The following is a 20,890-nucleotide window of genomic DNA, read 5'->3' on the forward strand; positions in this document are numbered from 1 at the left end:
CCGGGTTCCTACTTACTGCTAGGTAAACAGAGGCGTGTGGGGAGTAAGGAAACTTGCATAAGGCTTTGCCCTACCCGGAAATCAAACCTAGATTTTCTGACTTGTGAGGCGAACACTCGAACTGCTAAGCTACTGGACTCCACTTTGGAAACCGAAACAAATTCCAATTTTAACTAATATCAAATCATCAAGCCTAATTATTTGGCTATCTCAAGCTTATTATAAGAGTGGAATGGGAATTTTATGGACCTTCAATTACTGATCGAGCAAACGATGAAATTAACACTGATTAAAAGTGCTTAGAAAGGTTAATCTATGTGAAGGGTGCTGTGTAAGTTCAAGATCTTGTGGTTACGTTTCCTGAGTTCCAGCTAAATGCTTACCTGAATTATGTCAACCGCAATGTTTTGGCAAGATGTCCTGAATTCACTTTGTTGTATTCTTCTGAGCCAAACTGCAGGGGAACTTCCAGATACTCCTGATCGTTCATGGGAGTCCAACTTGCTGGGAGCGTACCTGGAAAATGAAAGATGCATATTGTCATAGTACACTTATCCCTTTTCTTTACACGTGAATTTCCAGATGCTCCTTCCAGGTGCACTCTGAAAGTCATGATCCTTCACTTCTCAATGTTGTCAAAGGTACGAACCCAGTCAGATCCATCTCCGACCCTTACTCACTTTCTCTGAATTTAGCTCAATCTTCCTCTTCTCTACCCTTAATTTAGTCCATTTGACCTTTACAACGAAAAATGGAATTCATACGTTATTTTGTACAATCACATTCCATCATTGATTTCCAATCACATTTTCAGACTGGTTCATTCAATCATTCCTTCACAGCCCTTGAGATCCCTGGTGTCAAAGGTTCACTTAATCTTGTCTTCTTTGGCACTTTGGAATCAAAAAACCACTTAACTGATGGTTAGCTCAGACCTAGGGCACCAATCTATTTCATCTTTCAAGCCACCTTTACGCTTGTTGAACACACTGCCATTTGCCCAATTTTATTCATAGAATCATAGAATTATACGGGACAGAAGGAGTCCATTGGCCCAATGGGGCTGTGCCCTCTCTTTGAAAAGAGCTATCCAAATCAATCCCACTCCCCAGTTATTCAGATAATGTTAAAGATCCTGTTGCACTGTTTGAAAAAGAGAAGGGAATTTCTCCCGGTGTCCTGTCCAACAAGCCCCCAGATAAAATTGGTCAATTGCTTCATTGGGATATTGCTTTGTGTAAATTAGCTGCCATGTTCACCAACACAGTAGTGACTTACAACAACAACCTGGATTTATATAGTGAACTTCAAGAAGGATAGCGTCTCAGAACACTTAATAGTAGATGAGCTTCACTTTAATTCCTGTGAAGGAAGTTGAGACGTTGTCTCAATGTGAAACACATTAAGTCAAATGTAAGGATTATTGTTATTGAATAATGGGAATTTTAACATCCTAAAGAGACAGATAGGACCTCGACTTAAGATCGCCTGAAACAATGCAGCGCTCCCCCAGCATTGTGTTTTGCGCTTAGGCAACATCCCGACAGCCAATCTAAATTGCTCCAAATAAGATTAGTCATTCACTTTATGGGTGTTTCTGAGACATTACTGTGTCCAAATTGTCTACCAACAAAATACACAGTGTGAAGCGAATTACACTTCACTGTAAAGCCCTGTGAAGCACTTTTAGACAATTTGACAACATGATAAGGTATTGTATCAAATGCAAGGATTGTAAGGCTTTGATGATTTGATTGTTATGTTTCTGTGAATTTACTTTGTGGTGAAGCAAGTCTCTGCCATGTGCAGAAACCTGTAACCGTGTTGAGAGCATCCCAACCCGACCAATAGCTCCACAAGTGTGTGTTACCCGCCTACACAGAAACCACCGGAGTCCGGAAAATAGGTACAGGGAAATTCAATTTAATTGTGAAACTGAATAGAATTTAAAGTTCAGATTGCAGTCAGCATTTCTGAAAACTTATCGTAATTCAGGTCCATGGACTCGTTGGTAGAGTTCACTATGGCATCCACACTTTCTTTCGTGATGTCCTCTTGCTTCAGCATCACTTTTACTGTTGGGTAGAACGGCAGTGTCCCCACTGGGAACACAGATACTGCCGCGATCAAAGCAGCAACTCTTTAACAATTTTAATTGTAAATGCGGATAATGTTCAGCTGCATTTCTTGGTCAAACTGTGGACAGATTTTCATGATAATAATAATCCCTTTGTTTCCGCAGTGCATTTGTTTTTTACATGGAAGCTGCTTATTAAAATATTTCCATGTTTTGAAATACATCTTAATCAATTGCAATGAACACAATGTGACACACTCAGCCTCTTCTCTACTTCAATGTTGTCAACTTACTACAAAATAATAACAATAATCCTTGCATTTGATACAACTCCTCCTTCCATAGGCTGCAGATCATCCAGAACTCCGCAGCCCGTGTCCTCTGCCCCCACCGGGCTCCGCGACCCTATCACTCCCATCCTCGCCCGACTCCACTGGCTTCCCATTACACAGAGTATACAGTTCAAGATCCTGGTCCTCACCTTGAAAGCCCTCCATGGCCTTGCTCCCCCTACCTCTGGAACCTCCTAACCCCCTACCAACCTGCCCGCTCCCTCACTCAGCGGGCTCCGGCCTGTTTCACATCCAGCTCAAACGCTATTGCTTGCCATCAGCAGTGCCCTGGAATACTGTGGACCCACTTATCTCAGAAACCAGACTACCTATTCTAATTACCCCCGCAATCCGCCACCCAAAAAACAGCGATACTTACTTGGACACACCGAAAGGGAGATGGACTGATTTGAGGAGTTGCTCTGGACTGATTCCTAAAAGAACAATACCAAAGGGTAGAAGCTTGATTATAATTTTATGTTTTGTTCGCCTATAAAAAAGCAGTCACTACATAATACAGTAAATTCCATGAGAGATTGTTCTGATATGGAAGACATGGAATGATAGAAATATAGAAATGTCCAGCACAGAAGAAAATTCAGAGCAAGAGGTTAATTCAATTAATTTACCGCATGATTCATTCAATTCAATCAATGCATTATATCAAATTATTATTAAGATAAATTCAGTTATTGAACAGAACAATTATTACTCATTACTGTTGCTTATTATTACAATTATTGTTGAAGAGAACAATGTTTATATCAATCCTGCTGCAACTGAGGTCACTTTCGAAAAGGCAGTCATTCTACAATAAGGATTATATAATTATAGGGATTATTATTATTATTATGAAATGCATTTCATCTGAGATATTTCCAACTGCTTGGGAAAACTGACTTATAAAAACACATTGAGCCAATTGGGGTTTCTGCTTCCAGGTGTTTGACTGTGAGGATCCTAGGTATCAGCATGATTCGATTGCTATTGCCTCAAACCTCACACTGACTCACAGCTCACTGACTAAACTGACACTCAAGAGGGAGAGGTGCAGTGCTTCAGGGGAGGTATTAAACCAAGGTCACGTCTGCTTGTTCAGGTGGGGCTTTAAAGCTCTCTTGACAGAATTAGAAGTAAGAGCCAATGTCCTCTAGTATCAAAGTGACCAAATATCTTCCAGATTCGTTGGTCATTCACTTCATGACTGGGTTGGCTACTTGTGGATACCTGTGTGCACAAATTAGCTGCTGCATTTGCCTGCAAGTCAACAGTCACTGCTAATATCAGCATGACTGCAATTATCTTGTGACATTTTGACATTATAGGTGCAATGTTAAATGCAAGGATTATTTTTATAATGAAGATTACCATGGAGCTTCCACTGGACATTTCCAGGCTTTCATTAAAAACCGTAGCAAAAGAATCATAAACAGTTGTATCAAATGCGACAATGGTAATGGTTTTCAGGTTTGAAGCTGTGTTCGACAGGAGGTAATTCTCCATTCCATCAAAGATTGCGTTGATGGCGACTCGGGGAGCAATCCCAGCTTTGCCTGAATAAAAGAGGAAGCCAATTAATGAAAATGAGCAACTGATCGCTTAATGAAACTCAATGAACTGTAGATCAATAAACATTAACAGCACAGAGAGAGGCTGCTCATCCCATCGTGCCTGTGCTGGTGCTCTGAAAGAGCTGATAATTTATTCCCACACTCCTGCCTTTTCTTTTCCCTGGCCTTTGGTAATTCTCCTTCTCGGGTGTCCATTTAATTCCATCTTATAGCTAATATAGATTCTACTTCACCTGTGGTTCCAGTTATATCACAAATTGGGCACCGAGTTCACTTACAAAATACACAGACCCTACACTTTACAGTGTATTACGTGAAGTGCTTTCAGACATCCTACTGACATGAAAGGCGCTGAATCAGATACAAGTATTAACATCATTATTTCTAATGATCGCTCAATCCTCATAGTAATCCCCTCAACTCTGTGCCCTCTGGTTGCCAACTCGCTCGGAAGTGAGTCAGTGACCAGACAAGATCTGGTTATAACAGAGGAGGTTTTACCTGTCCCTATGGCGGGGAACGCAACAGTAGCAATGTTCCTGCGGTCACATATCCCGAGAGTCTTTTCTACTGCTGTTGTAATGAGAGCTGCCGTCGTAGGCCCAACCATGTGCACAATATATAAGCACTGCAGCTGCCCACCTCCAGTGACCACAACACCATCATATGGCTGGGAACCTAGGAAACAAATGGATGAACAGTTAGCCTGTTGAGGTTTTGCTGAAGACCTTTCTTTTCGACCGCGCCTTTGCTTACCTTCCTCCCCCTCCCCCTGGTTCGGCCCCGGGACCCGTTACTGTGAAGCGATCTGAGACGCCATCCAGCATGGAGGGCGCTATATAAATCCAAGTTGTTGTTGTAATCTGCCGTGATCCTGCTTCCCTGCTCTTCCTTCCCATCAAATAGCCCAGAGAGCAAACTCTTGGTTGAGAGGAGCCTCACCCAAAGTCTTGCATTCATCCTTAACAGAACTTCCTGCAGCTTTCAATATCGCCCCAGAGACACCTACAAGCAAAAGGGGGAAAAGCATAGGTTAGAAGGTGTATTTCCCAATGGGTCAGTGTGATGGAATTCCAGTTAGTGGGTGATTTTAGCACCTCCAGGTATTGTCCTACTTGAAAGGTGTTATATAAGAATTTACAATAATATAATAATACTTGCTTTTGAAATTGCACTTATCACATTGTGAGAACATCTCGTAGAGCTTCACAGGATTCATTGGAAAGTGTAGTGGTTGTGTATTTTTCTCGGCGAACAACAGAAAATTGGCGCAAAACAATATCCCACAAACGTCCGAGACATGACTGATTTTATCTGGGATTTGGGTGTCCTCTTTAAAGAGTGCTATGATTTTTTAAAATCCACCTGAACAGATAGCTGGTACCTTGATTTAAGGTCAGAAACAATGCAGCGCTTCCCCAGCATTGTACTTTGCCCTTAGGCTGTAAGTTCAACATCCCGACAGCCAATCTAAACTGCCCCGATAAGATTAGTCATTCACTTTATGGGTGTTTCTGAGACATTACTGTGTCCAAATTGGCTACCAACAAAATACATTTCTGAAAACTTACCGGAGTGCAAGTCCAATGTCTTGTTGGTAGTGTTGACTATGGCATCCACACTTTCTTTCGTGATGTCCCCTTTTTTCAGCATCACTTCTTTTCCATCTATTTGAAATGTAATTGTCGGCACTGCAGAGATCAAACCAGCCGCAGAACAATTTGTATTTGTAAATGTGCTGCATTCCTAGTTGAAGGTTGGACAATTGGCAGGCGGATGTGTGGGATGGGAGGGGGTAGTGGGCTATTTGGGAGGGAGAGTGGGCATGCAGATGAGGGAGGTGAGGTTATCCCTTGGGGTCAGGGTCCAGGGTGGTTTGCGGCAGTGGTGGGGAATGGGGTAGTCGGTGTGGCTGCTGCATGACAGCCAGCGCCGAGTGCCGCCATGAGCCCTGACGGAGGATTCCCGGCTGGAGCAGAAGGAGGCAGTGGGGTCGGGGTCAAGCAGAGACAGGAGGTGGGGAGGGCGGAGAGAGAGGACAGAGCGGGAGAGTTACAGGGACGGGGGCATTTTGAGAGAGGGCCAGCTCGGGTCAGGGATGCGTTGGGGCGAGAGGTGGCGGGTTTAGCGGGAGGCTGTGGGGGCTAGAGGTGGCGTAGAGGGGGAGGGCGCTCATCGTGGTTAGCAACGAACAGCCTGCGGGGGAAGGACGGACGGACTGACCTTTCTGGTATTGCTAACCAACGATCCTCTAGATCACTGCAGACCAGACTCCAGCCCACTGGCCAATTTCATTCCTCAGGGCCATCAAGAAACACCAGTCTAGGTAAGTCCGTGATCAATCACTACTGATTGAACTTGGAGTTACCTAGACTAGAGTGAATCAAGAAACAAACTACAAAATATTCAATCAAGAACATTTATATTTGTTGGCCGACCATAAAAGTTTGGCCACCACTCTCGAGATGAATCAATTCGGCATAATTCGAACAGAGGTAAATTTTCCCCTGGGACACTGGCCAACAATTCCCCACATTTCTTATACTGTCACCGCCTTTCACAGCGTATTCCTGCGAAGCGCTATATCAAATGCAAGGATTATTAATATTATCATTTATAACCTTCTGGCTGAATCACATTTCACCGACTGAGAGAGAAAAGAAAAAGCTTTGTACTGCTGTGTGAAACCAAGACTGCGCAGAGCAGTGTAAATTTTTACCGTTCATGGGTGGCTGATCCCCACCAAAAATCCATTTCCTTAGAAAACCACTGAAAAGACTATTCATTGTGAAATCCACATTTAGATCTGTTGGTCAACCACATGCAGAGGAAAAATCCATCTATTTCTACCTCCCCTCCCCTTTTCTCCTACATTCAACCCAGTGTAAACTAAACTTCCTCATGCAGCATATAAATGCAACTCAATCGAAACTGAAAGTTGAATTATAATATTCAGCCACGTGACAAAACATGGTAGGGTGTGGGGTGGGGGCAGAGCAGTTCATATAATAATCCTTGCATTTGATATAGCTCCTTATCTTTGAGACGTCCCAAAACACTTCACAGAACGTGAAGTGTAAATGTATACTGTAAAGTGAATTGACTGTATTTTGTGGGTGAAACAAGGCAGCCAATTGCATACAGCAGTGTCCAACAAACAGTCGTGGGTTGAGTGACCAAATTATTCCTTTATTCATAAAGCAGGTAACATTACTGAAAGCTTTCTGAATCAGAGGCACAGATCCAGTTGGAAAATCACATGTTTCCACAGAGCAAAAGAGCCGTCAAATGAATAATAAAGTAATAACATAGAGCTATTCATGTCAGGAGGACTTTTCAAAGTGCTTCACAAGATACACTGGAAACTAAATCCCTGACCATCCATTGCCTTGGGACGTCCTCTCGCCGTGAAAGGCGCTGTACAAATGTAATCTGTTGCTGTTGTTGAAATGCTACATTAATGCAGTAAATCTGAAGACTCAGGTGGGATTTTACCCCTTTGGAAGTTAATGATTCATTCATTGAAGAAAGCAGCCGGACACTTGTACCTAAAACTTGTGCTGGTTTCACCTGAGGCTGGAAGAGATCAATGAAAGTCAACGGTGCCCATCTCCCCCCGATATTGGAAGAGTCCCCCCTCCTCTGAGCTAGTTATGCCCCACCCCCCCCCCTTTACACATGCACCAGTGTCTATGGAGGTAAATGAACCAGGAACACGTGCAGGGGCGGCAATATATACAAGGTTTGCTTAGCAAAACATTGTGTGTGTTTAGTGGGGGGCGATTGCTCTCCCTTGGCGATGGGCCTGTAAATAATGTAAATAAGATGTAAACAATTGTTCCCATCCCTCCCCACCCAAGAACTCATGAAAGAATTACTCTTCCTCTCCCCTCAAAGGCACCAGTGGTGAAAGGCACACGGCAGTTTGTCAAGTTCCGAAATACAATCTTAATTTGGAAAGCAGTTTGCTGTAGTTCTTAAAAGAAACGGCAAACAAACCGAGAGTGAGTTTATTAAAATTCGCCAAATTCTTAAATGTCAAGGAAATAGGAATGAATCCAGCACCGCATGGAATTTCTTCCCCAATATTCTCTCAAATAGACCTGGTTCCACCTACTTGTGCTGTTCCTTATTTTTTAAAGGTTATTAAGTATTCGGGATAAGCCCCATCGTCACAAAAGATAACAAACACGGACGGGTTTGATGTGTTGTCCACCGCACAGTCACAGAGATTAGTCCTATCCTTGTATGCATCTACTGGAGATGGTTCCTTCATCGATGGCTTCCCCAGGCACATCTTCCCAGTTATCACTCGTGCCCGAAATATGTATTTGTATCCCTGATTACTGGGCCTGGAGTACTTGTCGTCACATGAGTATTTGGCGTTTTTGGCAAAGTAGGTGCCGTTTCCATAACGTGCGGCTAAGGAATACAAGAAAAAGATAATAGATTGTTAACGTCCGTACTTTGGTGTATAATCAGAGGTGATAGCAACATCCACCACAAATAACGCCGCAAAGCAAAGCTCATCCCCAACCGCCTTGAAAAGAATAGCCTCTAAATTTAATAATAATATCCCTTGTATTTGGCATAGCACCTTTAATGTCAGAGGACCTCCCAAAGCGCTCACGGGATATATAATAAAGTGCAGTGACTTACCGTTTTTGCCAAAAAAACTTCTGTTGAAGCCTAACTTTTTCACTTTATCAGCAGTTTTGCGTGAGGTCCCGTGATACAGGATTTTCTCATTTTCCCCATTCGGATACTTTCTATCCACTGTCTCCTTCCTGACAGAGTAACTTTGCCAAAGTTTGCAATTCTGAATCCTTTCGATCTAAAAAAAAAGTAGCAATTTTTACAGCGTCAACTTTTTTGTTTACACAAAATGCAATAATGACTTAAAACGAACGTTAAAAATTAAATAATAAAACGATGATGAATTCTTAAAAAAATGTTTTATTAATACCGTAAAAAAGTGAATAATAATCAATACTACAAATTAACAACAGTTGTGCGTTATAATATATTATTCTGGTGTATTGAAAGAATAATAAATCCTAAAACTTCTAATTTTCACTTATTTAGCACCCTCCATGCAGGGTAGCGTCTCAGAGCGCTTAACAGTGACGGAGCCTGACTCCGAGCCGGGGGCGGGTGTGTGGTGGGGAGGTGATCGTAAGCACGGTCGAAAAGGAAGGTTTTTTGAGGCGGGGAGAGGGGAGAGAGGTGGCAAGGCGAAGGGATTGAGGGAGAGTGTTCCAGAGTTTCGGGGTGAAGTGGCTGAACACACGGCTTCCAATGGTGGAGCGGAGGGCGTGAGGAACAAGCAGGTGCCAGCCGGACGTTGGCGACGGGTGATGGATTTGGAAGTGAGAAGGTCGGGGAGGTAGGGAAGTACCAGGGAGTGAAGAGATATGAAAACGAGCGTGAGGATATCGAAGTTGGTCCGTTCGGTGATGGGGAGCCCGGCCAGAACTGCTGAGATGGGAGTACGGAGTGTAAGTTTGTGGAGTCCTGTAGCTCAGTGGTTAGAGCACTCGCTTTGCAAGTGAGAGACCTGAGTCCAATTCCAGGCAGAGGGCGAAACCTTGGGCAAGTTTCCTTACTCCACACAGAGCCTAATAATAATCCCTCCAAAACCAAAAACAATAATAAATTGGTCATTTTCAATCTACGACTGTTTGTGGGACATTGCTGTGCGCAATTGGCTGCCGCGTTCGCCCACAAATATACAGTCAATTCACTTTACAGTGTGTTCTGTGAAGCGCTTTGGGACGTCCTCCCGACGTGAAAAGCGCTATATCAAATGCAAGGATTATTATTATTATTATTAAGTTCAAGTTCTTGTGGTCCTGTTTCCTGAGTTCCAGCTGAATGCCTACCTGAATTACTTTAACTACAATGTTCTGGCACGATGTCTTGAAATCATCTGCTACCTTGTTGTATTCCGCTGAGCCAACCTGTAGGGTAAAGTCGAGATACTCCTGATCGTTCATCGGAGTCCAATTTTGTGGGAGGTCTTGCAAAGCTGGAAAATGAAAGATTGTCATGGTACACTTATCACTTCTTTACATGTGAATTGTGAATAAAGTCTAAATTGCCGTTGATATAGTCATTCACTTCACTTCCCCCGCAATTCTCCCTCTCCCCCACCCCCCCCCCCCCCCACCCCCAGAACAATACTTACATATGGTGGATATCTGATTTGTGGAGTTTCTTGCTCCTGTTCCCTAAAAAAGAACAATATCAATATAGAAGCCATTATTACAAATTATTGTTATTATAATTCAATTATTGAACATTCATATCAGCCTGTCCCCTCCCTCCGCTTGGTGGACACCGGCCTGCTCCAGGCCTTCTGCACTTCCCGCCCCAACATTGGTGGACAGGCAATCAGCATCTCTGCCCCCACACTCTGGAACTCTATCCCGCAATCCCTCCACCCATCCCCTCTCTTGCTTCCTTCAAGTCCTGTCTAAAGTCCTTCTTCTTCGACCGTGCCTTCGGCCACACTCCCATCCCCACTCCTCCTGACTCAAACTCTCAGCTGGGGTCCAAAACACCTGATTGTCCAGTGCCCTGGGAGTCCTGTAGCTCAGTGGTTAGAGCACTCGCTTTGCAAGTGAGAGACCTGAGTTCAATTCCAGGCAGAGGGCGAAACCTTGGGCAAGTTTCCTTACTCCACACACAGCCTAATAATAATCCCTCCAAAAACCAAAAACAATAATAAATTGGTCATTTTCAATCTACGACTGTTTGTGGGACATTGCTGTGCGCAATTGGCTGCCGCGTTCTCCCACAAATATACAGGCAATTCACTTTATAGTGTGTTCTGTGAAGCGCTTTGGGACGTCCTCCCGACATGAAAAGCGCTATATCAAATGCAAGGATTATTATTATTATCTTTCCGATGTGAATTTGTTACTGTTCTTGTTGCTGCACTGGCTTTCAGAGCAATTTTTTCATTCAATTAGACAAAGGAATTATATCAAATCATTATTATAAATCAATTATTGAACAGAACAATTATAGAACATTATGTCAGTGCTGCTGCAACTGAGGTCACTTTGCTTGGGCGTCTGTCATTCTGGAATGTATTTCATCCGAAGTATCTCCAACTGCTTGGGAAAAGCAATTTATAAAAAAACCTCTTTAAATGAGCCAATTGGGGTTTCTGCTCTCAGGTATTTGACTGTGAGGATTCTCAGCATCAACATGATTCAATTGGTAGGACTCCCACCTCCTGGGCTAAATGGTTCAGGGTTCAAGAACAGCCGGAATCTGAGCCCACTGTCCCAGCTGGCACTCAAGTGCAGTTCTAGCGAGAGATCAGAATTATCAGAGGGGCAATGCCTCGGAGGAGATATTAAACCGAGGTCCTGTCTGCCTTATTTGGTGGACGTTAAAGATTTCTTGACACAATTAGAAGTTAGAGGGAGATCACCTAAGTGTCCAAATGACCAAATATCTTCCAGATAAGTTGGTCATTCACTTCATGACTGGGTTGGCTGCTTGTGGATACCTGTGCGCACAAATTAGCTGCTGCATTTGCCTCAAATAAACAGTCACCACTGCACATGACTGCAATTATCTTGAGACATATTGACCTTACAGGTGCTGTATTTATTAAATGCAAGGATTATTATTATTATGGTGAAGATTACCATGGAGCTTCCACTGGACATTTCCAGGCATTCATCAAAAACCGTAGCAAAACAATCATGGACATTTGTATCAAATGCGACAATGGTAATGGTTTTCAGGTTTGAAGCCGTGTTCGTCTGCAAGTAATTCTCCATTCCATCAAAGATTGCGTTGATGGCGACTCGGGGATCAATCCCAGCGTTGCCTGAGTAAAAAAGGAAGCCAATTAATGAAAGTGAGCAACTGATCGCTCAATGAAACTGAATGAACTGTAGAACAATAGACATTTACAGCACAGAGAGAGGCTGCTCATCCCATCGTGCCTGAGTTGGCTCTCCAAAAGAGCTAATAGTTTATTCCCACACTCCTGCCTTTACCCCTCATACCCTTTGATAATTCTCCTTCTCAGGTGTCCATTTAATTCCATCTTAAAGCTAATATAGATTCTGCTTCATCCGTGGTTCCAGTTAGGGCACAAATTGGGCACCGAATTCACCTACAAAATACACAGTGTGTCATGTGAAATGCTTTCAGACATCCTCCTGATGTGAAAAGTGCTGTATCAGATGCAAGTATTAATGTCATTATATATAGAGCATCCTGCATCCTAACAACCCTCATGGTAATTCCCTCAAATCTATGGCCTCTAGTTGCCAAATCGCTCAGTGAGTGAGTCAGTAACCAGAGAAGATCGGGTTATAAGAGGAGGTTTTACCTGTTCCTATGGCAGGGAACGCAACAGTAGCAATGTTCAACTGGTCACATTTTTCGAGAATCTTTTCTACTGCTGCTGTAATGAACGGCACAGTCTTAGGTCCAACCATGTGCATTATATATAAGCACTGCAGCCGCCCGCCTCCAGTGACCACAACACCATCATGTGGCTGGGAACCTACCAAACAACAGAAGGACAGTTAGCCTGACAAGGATTGGTTTACGCTCCAAATATATACAGTCAAGTCACTTTGCAGTATATTCTAATATTCTTCGAACGTGGCTTTATCAAACGCAATGTCTGAAAGAGTTAAGCCTTCGAGACGTCTTAATGACGAGATAAAGCCCTGTGTCAACCACTAGGATTATTATTATTATTAAAACTGGCTCGAGGTGAACAAAACGTACAAAAATTGCACATGGTCAGGGGTGTGTGACATCATGTCCATGTTAGTATTCTCCCTAATCTCAAAGCGCTTTGGGACGTTCTCGAAGCGCTTTGGGACGTCCACCCGACGTGAAAAGCGCTATATCAAATGCAAGGATTATTATTATTATTATTATTATATCAAATGCAAGGATTATTATTATTGTATAATCCCCCTGAGCCATCTACCGTAACCACATTTCCTTACTATGTTTCTGCTGGAACTATCTCCCCCCCTCTCTCTATCCCCCCTTTGCCCAATGCTATCTACTGTAATCCCATTTCCCTGCTTCCCTATCGTATCTCTGCTGGTGCTAACTTCACCCTCCCTTATCTACCTACTGTGACCACACTTGCCCTATCATATTGATGCTGAAGTTATTTCCCTAATCCCCTTCCCCACCCGGCACTAGCTCCTCTTCTATAGAAGATCCATTTTCACATGAAATAACCCAGAGAGCAAACCCTGGTAGTGAAGAATTTCACCTAACATCTTGCATTCATTCTTAACAGAACTTCCTGCAGCTTCCAGTATCGCCCCAGAGGCACCTGAAATCAAAAGAGAATTTGATTTAAAGGTGACGTCAAATAATTCAACGCTCCTCCAGCACCACACTGGAGCATCAACCTAGACTGTTAGCTCAAAATCCCGATGCTCAATCTGAATTGCCGTAGATGAAATTGGTCATTCACTTCATGGCTGTTTATGCACAAATTGGTTGCTGCCAAGTTTCGTCCACAAAATACACATTCACTACAGTAAATCCTGTGAAACCGTTTTAGACGTTTGATGATATGACACTTTGCTTCATAAGGCTTTGATTGTTATTTTTCTGTGAACTGTGTGGTGACCAGGATCTCTGCCATGTACAGAAATTATGCAGTGCTCCACAAGTGTGTGCCATCCACTCGTACAGAAACCATCGGAGTCCGGAAGAGAGGTACAGGGAAATTGAAATTAATTGTGAAACTGAATAGAATTTAAAGTTCAGATTGCAGTCAGCATTTCTAAAAACCTACCGTAGTTCATGTCCATGGTCTTGTTGGTAGAGTTCACTATGGCATCCACACCTACTTTAGTGATGTCCCCTTGTTTCAGCATCACTGTTATTCCATCTATTTGTACTGTCGGGTAGAACGGCAGTGTCCCCACTGGGAACACAGTGATCAAAGCAGTGAGTCTTTAACAGTTTTAATTGTAAATGCGGATATTGTTCAGCTGCATTTCTTGGTCAAACTGTGCACAGATTTTCATGATATTAATAATCCCTTTGTCACCGCGGTGCATTTGTTTTTTTACACGAAAGCTGCCTATTAAAATACTTCCGTGTTCTGAAATACATCTTAATCAATTGCGGTGAACACAATGTGACACACTCAGCCTCTTCTCTACTTCAATGTTGTCAACTTACTACAAAATAATAATAATAATCCTTGCATTTGATGTAACTCCTCCCTCCATAGGCTGCAGATCATCCAGAACTCTGCAGCCCGTGTCCTCTCCCCCACCGGGCTCCGTGATTACATACATACTGTATAAACCACTCGGATAACACTACCCACAACCCTTTATAACACTACTCACAACCCATCATAACAACACTGGGGTACTGCTAGAGTTTAAACAGCTAAAACAGTATTGCTTGTCATCAGCAGTGCCCTGGAATACTGTGGACCCGCTTAGCTCAGAAACAGACTAATTTCCCTCCAATCCCCCAAAAAACTGTGATACTTACACGGATACACCAAAGGGGAGATGGACTGATTTGAGGAGTTGCTCTGGACTGATACCTAAAAAAAGAACAATATAAAAGGGTAGAAGCTTGATTATAATTTTAAGTTTTGTTTGCCTATAAAAAAGCAGTCACTACATAATACAGTAAATCCCATGAGAGATTGTTCTGATATGGAAGGCATGGAATGATAGAAATATAGAAAGGTCCAGCACAGAAGAAAGCTCAGAGCAAGACGTTAATCCAATTAATTTACCGCATGATTCATTCAGTTCAATCAAGGCATTATATCAAATTATTATTATGATAAATTCAATTATTGAACAGAACAATTATTACTCATTACTTATTATTACAATTATTATTGAATAGAACAATGTTTACATCAAAACTGCTGCAACACTTGTTTGGAACGCCAGTCATTCTATAATAAGGATGTCATAATAATAATAAAAGATTATTGTTTTTCTGAAATGTATTTCGTCTGAGATATTTCCAACTGCTTGGGAAAACTGACTTATAAAAACACATTGGAATGAGCCAATTGGGGTTTCTGCTTCCAGGTGTTTGACTGTGAGGATACTAGGTATCAGCATGATTCGATTGGTATTGCCTCAAGCCTCACAGTTCACTGACTAAGCCGACACTCAAGAGGGAGAGGTGCCGTGCTTCAGAGGAGGTATTAAACCAAGTTCACGTCTGCTTGTTAAGTTGGACTTTAAAGCTCTCTTTACAGAATTAGAAGTAAGAGCCAATGTCCTCTAGTGTCCAAGTGGCTGACAAACGTCCAGATAAATTGGTCATTCACTTCATGACTGGGCTGACTGCTGGTGTGCACAAATTAGCTGCTGCATTTGCCTTCAAATAAACAGTCACTGCTAATATCAGGACGACTGCAATTATCTTGTGACATGTTTACATTACAGGTGCAATATTAAATGCAAGGATTATTTTTATAATGAAGATTACCATGGAGCTTCCACTGTACGTTTGCAGACATTCATCAAAAACTGCAGCAAAAGAATCATAAACAGTTGTATCAAATGTGACAATGGTAATGATTTTCAGGTTTGAAGCCATGTTCGTCAGGAAGTAATTGTCCATTCCATCAAAGATTGCTTTGATGGCGACTTGGGGATCAATCCCAGCTTTACCTGAATAAAATCAAAAGCCAATTAATGAAAGTGAGCAGCTGAAAGCTCAATGAAACTCAATGAACTGTAAATCAATAGACATTTACATCACAGAGAGAGGCTGCTCATCCCATCATTCCTGTGCTGGGTCTTTAAAAAAGCTGCCTTGTCTTCTCATAGCCGTTGCTAATTCTCCTTTTCAGGTGTCCATTTAATTCCATCCTAAAGCTAATATAGATTCTATTCACCCGTGGTTCCAGTTAGAGCACAAATTGGGCACCGAGTTCACTTACAAAATACACAGTCCCTACACTTTAGGTGTATTACATGATGTGCTTTCAGACATCCTCCTGACATGAAAGGCGCTGAATCAGATACAAGTATTAACGTCAATATTTCTTGGGCTTCCCACGTCCTAACAATCCTGATGGTAATTCAATGCCCTCTAGTTGCCAACTTGCTCAGAAAGTGAGTCAGTGACTAGACAAGATCTGGTCATAACATAGGAGGTTTTATTTATTTTTTACCTGTTCCTATGGCGGGGAACGCAACAGTAGCAATGTTCCTGTGGTCACATATTCTGAGAGTCTTTTCTACTGCTGCTGTAATGAGAGGTGCCGTCGTAGGCCCAACCATGTGCACAATATATAAGCACTGCAGCTGCCCACCTCCAGTGACCACAATGCCATCATTTGCCTGGGAACCTAGGAAACAAATGGATGAACAGTTAGCCTGACGAGGTTTGGTTCACGATGCTATTAAAATAGGCTCTTAGCAAAGGGGTGATCCCTGCTCTTCCCTCCCATCAAAGCCCAGAGAGCATAGCCCAGAGAGCAAACCCTTGGTTGTGAGGAGCCGCACCTAACTTCTTGCATTCATCCTTAACAGAACTTCCTGCAGCTTTCAATATCGCCTCAGACACACCTACAAAAGGAAGGGAAAAAAGCACAGGTTAGAAGGTGGATTTCCCAATGGGTCAGTGAGATAGAATTCCAGTTAGTGGGTGACTTAAGCACCTCCAGGTATTGTCCTACTTGAAAGGAGTTATATAAGAATTTACAATAATATAATAATACTTGCATTTGAAATTGCACTTATCACATTGTGAGAACATCTCGTAGAGCTTCACAAGATTCATTGGAAAGTGTAGTGGTTGTGTATTTTTCGAGGTGAACACAACAGAAAATTGGCGCAAAACAATATCCTACAAACGTCCGAGACATGACTGATTTTATCTGGGGGTTGGGGGTCCTCTTTAAAGAATCCTTCTGAACAGATAGCTGGTACCTTGATTTAAGGTCAGGTCAAACAATGCAGCGCTCCCCCAGCATTGTACTTTGCCCTTAGGCTGTAAGTTCAACATCCCGACAGCCAATCTAAACTGTCCCGATAAGATTAGTCATTCATTTATGGGTGTTTCTGAGACATTACTGTGTCCAAATTGGCTACCAATAAAATACACAGTGTGAAGTGAGTTACACTTCACTGTAAAGCCCTGTGAAGCACTTTCAGACGATTTGACGGCATTGTATCAAATGGAATGATTATTAAGGCTTTAATGATTTGATTGTTATGTTTCTGTGAAAATCTGACACCGTGTTGAGAGCATCCCAACCCGACCAATAGCTCCACATGTGTGCCACCCACCTACACAGAAACCATCGGAGTCCAAAAGAGAGGCACAGGGAAATTGAATTTAATTGTGAAACTGAATAGAATTTAAAGTTCAGATTGCAGTCAGCATTTCTGAAAACTTACCGGATTGCAAGTCCAATGTCTTGTTGGTAGTGTTGACTATGGCATCCACACTTTCTTTAGTGATGTCCCCATTTTTCAATATCACCGTTACTCCACCTATTTGCAATGTAATTGTCGGCTCTGCAGAGATCAAAGCAGCCACAGAACATTTTTTATTTGTAAATGTGTTGCATTCCAAGTTGAATGTTTGCGTAGTTTTATTGTACCAATGACAGAGGAATACACAGTTTTTCACGATATTAACAATCTGCTTCTCTGCAGTGCAATTTTTTTCACAATGAAATTGCTTATTAAAATATTTCCAGTTTCAAACGACATCTCAATCGGTTCAATAGCAATGCAGTGAATACAACGTGACCCTACTAAGCCTCTACTGCTATCTTCAGTGTTGCCAACTTACTACGTATCATTGCATACTGTATAAACATCTCAGGCTGAGATGTTGATGTTTGCTACCCATGGGAAGGAGGGAACTGGTAAGATCGATTGCAAATGTGGTAGTAGCATTACGAGTAGCGCAATTGTAAATACGACTAGTGCAGATAAATTTAAGTGGATTTAATGGAAACTTCAATGGGACTTGGGCAGATGTACGATTGAGACGATTATACGATTTACACGGAACAGGCATAAGCGAGTTTTATTGTTCTCTTTTCCTGGTGGCTTCCAAGGAACTTGAAGGTGTTTTATTTTCCCCAGTTCTGATCCCCAGGGCACAAAGGCAATATTCACTCTCAGTAGAAAGTAGTTAAAGGACCAATATTTTAAAAACAGCAGGTTCTGCTTTGTGCCTCCGTTATAGGGACTTTCCAGTAAGGAAACCTATTTTACGATTGTAACCTGGTAATAAAGTCAAATAATCTATGCAAACATAATCTCCTGCCTTTTGACCTCTAAGGCCAAAAAGCAGAGGATTATTTGTGCAGAGATTATTTTACATTATTACAAAATAGTTTCTGCAATTAGCCTCAGAGTATCCCCTGCCTCTGTCCTATCCTGTTCTCTTGGCGTTCTTGGGGTAAACTTCCACATGTATACGGATGACACACATATCTACTTCTCCTCCAACTGTCCCCACAGCTGTCCTTACTTATCCCACATCTGGTGTCTGACCAGCTCTGCCATCCTCCACCTCCACCACATTGCCCGCCTCCAACTGTATCTTAACACAGATGCAGCCGAAAGACTCGTCCATGTGTTTGGCATCTCTTGACTTTTCAAGTGCCCTCTTTGCCGGTCTCCCCAGCTCCACCATATACAGGATGTAGCTGATCCCAAACTCCACCGCCCGCATACTCACCCGTTCTAAACTCTGTACCCCCATCACACCAGTCCTCGCCAGGCTTCACTGGTTCCCTATCGGTGAACAGATGGATTTCAAGATGCTCACAATCGTTTTCAAATCCCTTCGTGCCCTGGCACCTCCCTACATCTCTGACCTGCTTACCCTCCAACCCACAACCCACTGCCTCCGCTCGACTGGCTCCAGCCTTCTGCATGTCCCTAGTGTCCTCTGTCCCACCGTTGGCGGCTACGTTTTCATCTACTATGCCTCGAAACTCTGGAACATTCTTCCTCTATCCCTCCACCTTTGCCCTTCCTTCCCCATTTTCAGGTCACACCTGAAGACCTCCCTCTTCAACCGTGCCTACGGTCACCTCCTCCTCCCTCCGCCACTGTCAAGCGCTCTGGGAAGCTACCCTGAGTGAAAGGCGCTATATAAATGCAAGTTGTTGTTCTTCAATTCCCCACCCCCTCCCCTCGGTTAATACATCAGCTCAAGTTTTTTGTCCTGAGCACCATCTAGACTCCAATGTATTGAACGCCGTGCTGACATTCAATATCAAGGTTCGCACATGAATAATGGCTGGAGTTCGGGCAAGTTTCCAGCCAGACTTTAAACTCTGTTGTTCGAGGTGCCGCCCTTTGGTTGAGCTGTTAAACCGAGATTTTGTCTGACTATTCAGATGGAAATTAAAGATCCCATTACACCATTCATAAAGAGAAGGGAGCTTTCCCCTCTGGTATTGCTAACCAATGATCCGCTAGATCACTGCGGACCAAACTACGGCCCACTGGCAAGTTTGATTCTGCAGAGCCATCAAGAAGCGCCAGTCTAGGTAAGTCCGTGATCAATCCTTACTGATTGAACTTGGAGTTACCTAGACTAGTGTGAATCAAGAAACAAATTACAAAATATTCAGTCAAGAACATTTATATTTGTTGGCCGACCATAAAAGATTGGCCACCACTCTCGAGATGAATCAATTCGGCATAATTCGAACAGAGGTAAATTTTCCCCTGGGACACTGGCCAACAATTCCCCACATTTCTTACACTGTCACTGCCTTTCACAGCGTATTCCTGTGAAGCGCTATATCGAATGCAAGGATTATTATTATTATTATTATCATTTATAACCTTCCCAAATGCAGTATCGGCTGAATCATATTTCACCAACTGAGAGAGAAAAGAAAAAGATTGTACTGCTGTGTGAAACCAAGACTGTGCAGAATAATGTGAATTCTTACCTTTCATAGGTTGCTGATGCCCTCCAGATCTTCTTTTCCTTCGAAAACAAATGAAAAGTCTATTCCTTATGAAATCCATATTCAGATCTGCTGGCCATTCACATGCAGAGGAAATCCAGCTATTTCTACCTATTTCTCCCTCCCCTTTTCTCCTGCACTCAACCCAGTGTGAATGCTACTGTCAGTCAAGTAAACTAAACTTCCTCGTGCAGATTATAAATGCAAATCATTCGAAACTGAAAGTTGAATTCTAATATTCTGCCACCTCCCAAATCACAAAACGTGAAGTGTAAATGTATACTGTAAAGTGAATTGACTGTGTATTTTGTGGGTGAAACAAGGCAGCCAATTGCATACAGCAGTGTCCAACAAAAGTCGAGGGTTGAGTGACCAAATTATTCCTTTATTCATAAAGCAGGTAACATTACCGAAAGCTTTCTGAATCAGAGGCACAGATCCAGTTGGAAAATCACATGTTTCCACAGAGCAAAAAAATCATCAAAAGAATAATAAAGCAATAATATAGAGCTATTCATGTCAGAAGGACTTTTCAAAGTGCTTCACAGGATACACTGGAAAGTATTGTGACTGTATTTTGTAGATGATTGAGGGGTGACTGAACATGTATATATTACAATTTCTATTCCTTCAAGTAAGGAGATCTAAAGGTAATTTAAATATATTGCTATGATGAAAGCAACTTGTGTAAATGCTAATACAGTATTGTAATTTACTCGTGCTCATAAACCTGCATATGTGGGTTATAATGGAGAACTGAGGCTAGACAAGCAATTAATGAGATAATAAAAATAATAATCGTTATATTTGGTATAGCATTGGGAGGATGCCCAAAATACTTTCACATGATATACTATAAAGTGCGATTACTGTGATTTTTGTGAGTGAGCGCAGGTTCATAGGTAAGATCTTCCTTCTGTAGACGCTATGGTATACATGGCAGTGAAGGTTT

General features: G+C 42.4%; 2 protein-coding genes across 2 annotated transcripts; both read right to left on the reverse strand.

The window, feature by feature from the left end:
* Window positions 1-1,953: 1,953 nt before the first annotated feature.
* Window positions 1,954-6,882, reverse strand: LOC103180451 (macro domain-containing protein TTE0995-like). The gene is made up of 7 exons (XM_042336200.1): window positions 6,700-6,882; window positions 5,552-5,671; window positions 4,923-4,985; window positions 4,482-4,658; window positions 3,778-3,962; window positions 2,789-2,843; window positions 1,954-2,117 (listed from the first exon to the last, which is right to left on the reverse strand). The coding sequence occupies exons 1-7, from the start codon at window positions 6,764-6,766 to the stop codon at window positions 1,954-1,956; spliced, it is 831 nt and encodes a 276-aa protein (XP_042192134.1). The 5' UTR covers window positions 6,767-6,882.
* A 952-nt stretch (window positions 6,883-7,834) lies between these two features.
* On the reverse strand, window positions 7,835-20,084 carry LOC103180450 (protein mono-ADP-ribosyltransferase PARP15-like). The gene is made up of 14 exons (XM_007896330.2): window positions 19,921-20,084; window positions 17,390-17,509; window positions 16,493-16,555; window positions 16,159-16,335; window positions 15,468-15,652; window positions 14,502-14,556; window positions 13,786-13,917; window positions 13,252-13,314; window positions 12,340-12,516; window positions 11,645-11,829; window positions 10,168-10,210; window positions 9,863-10,008; window positions 8,640-8,814; window positions 7,835-8,402 (listed from the first exon to the last, which is right to left on the reverse strand). Exons 1-14 carry the CDS (start codon window positions 19,997-19,999, stop codon window positions 8,110-8,112), a joined length of 1,893 nt encoding a protein of 630 aa, XP_007894521.2. The 5' UTR covers window positions 20,000-20,084; the 3' UTR covers window positions 7,835-8,109.
* Window positions 20,085-20,890: the final 806 nt, after the last annotated feature.

This window comes from Callorhinchus milii, unplaced genomic scaffold (assembly GCF_018977255.1).
Source record: "Callorhinchus milii isolate IMCB2004 unplaced genomic scaffold, IMCB_Cmil_1.0 Scaffold6, whole genome shotgun sequence".
NCBI lineage: Eukaryota > Metazoa > Chordata > Chondrichthyes > Chimaeriformes > Callorhinchidae > Callorhinchus > Callorhinchus milii.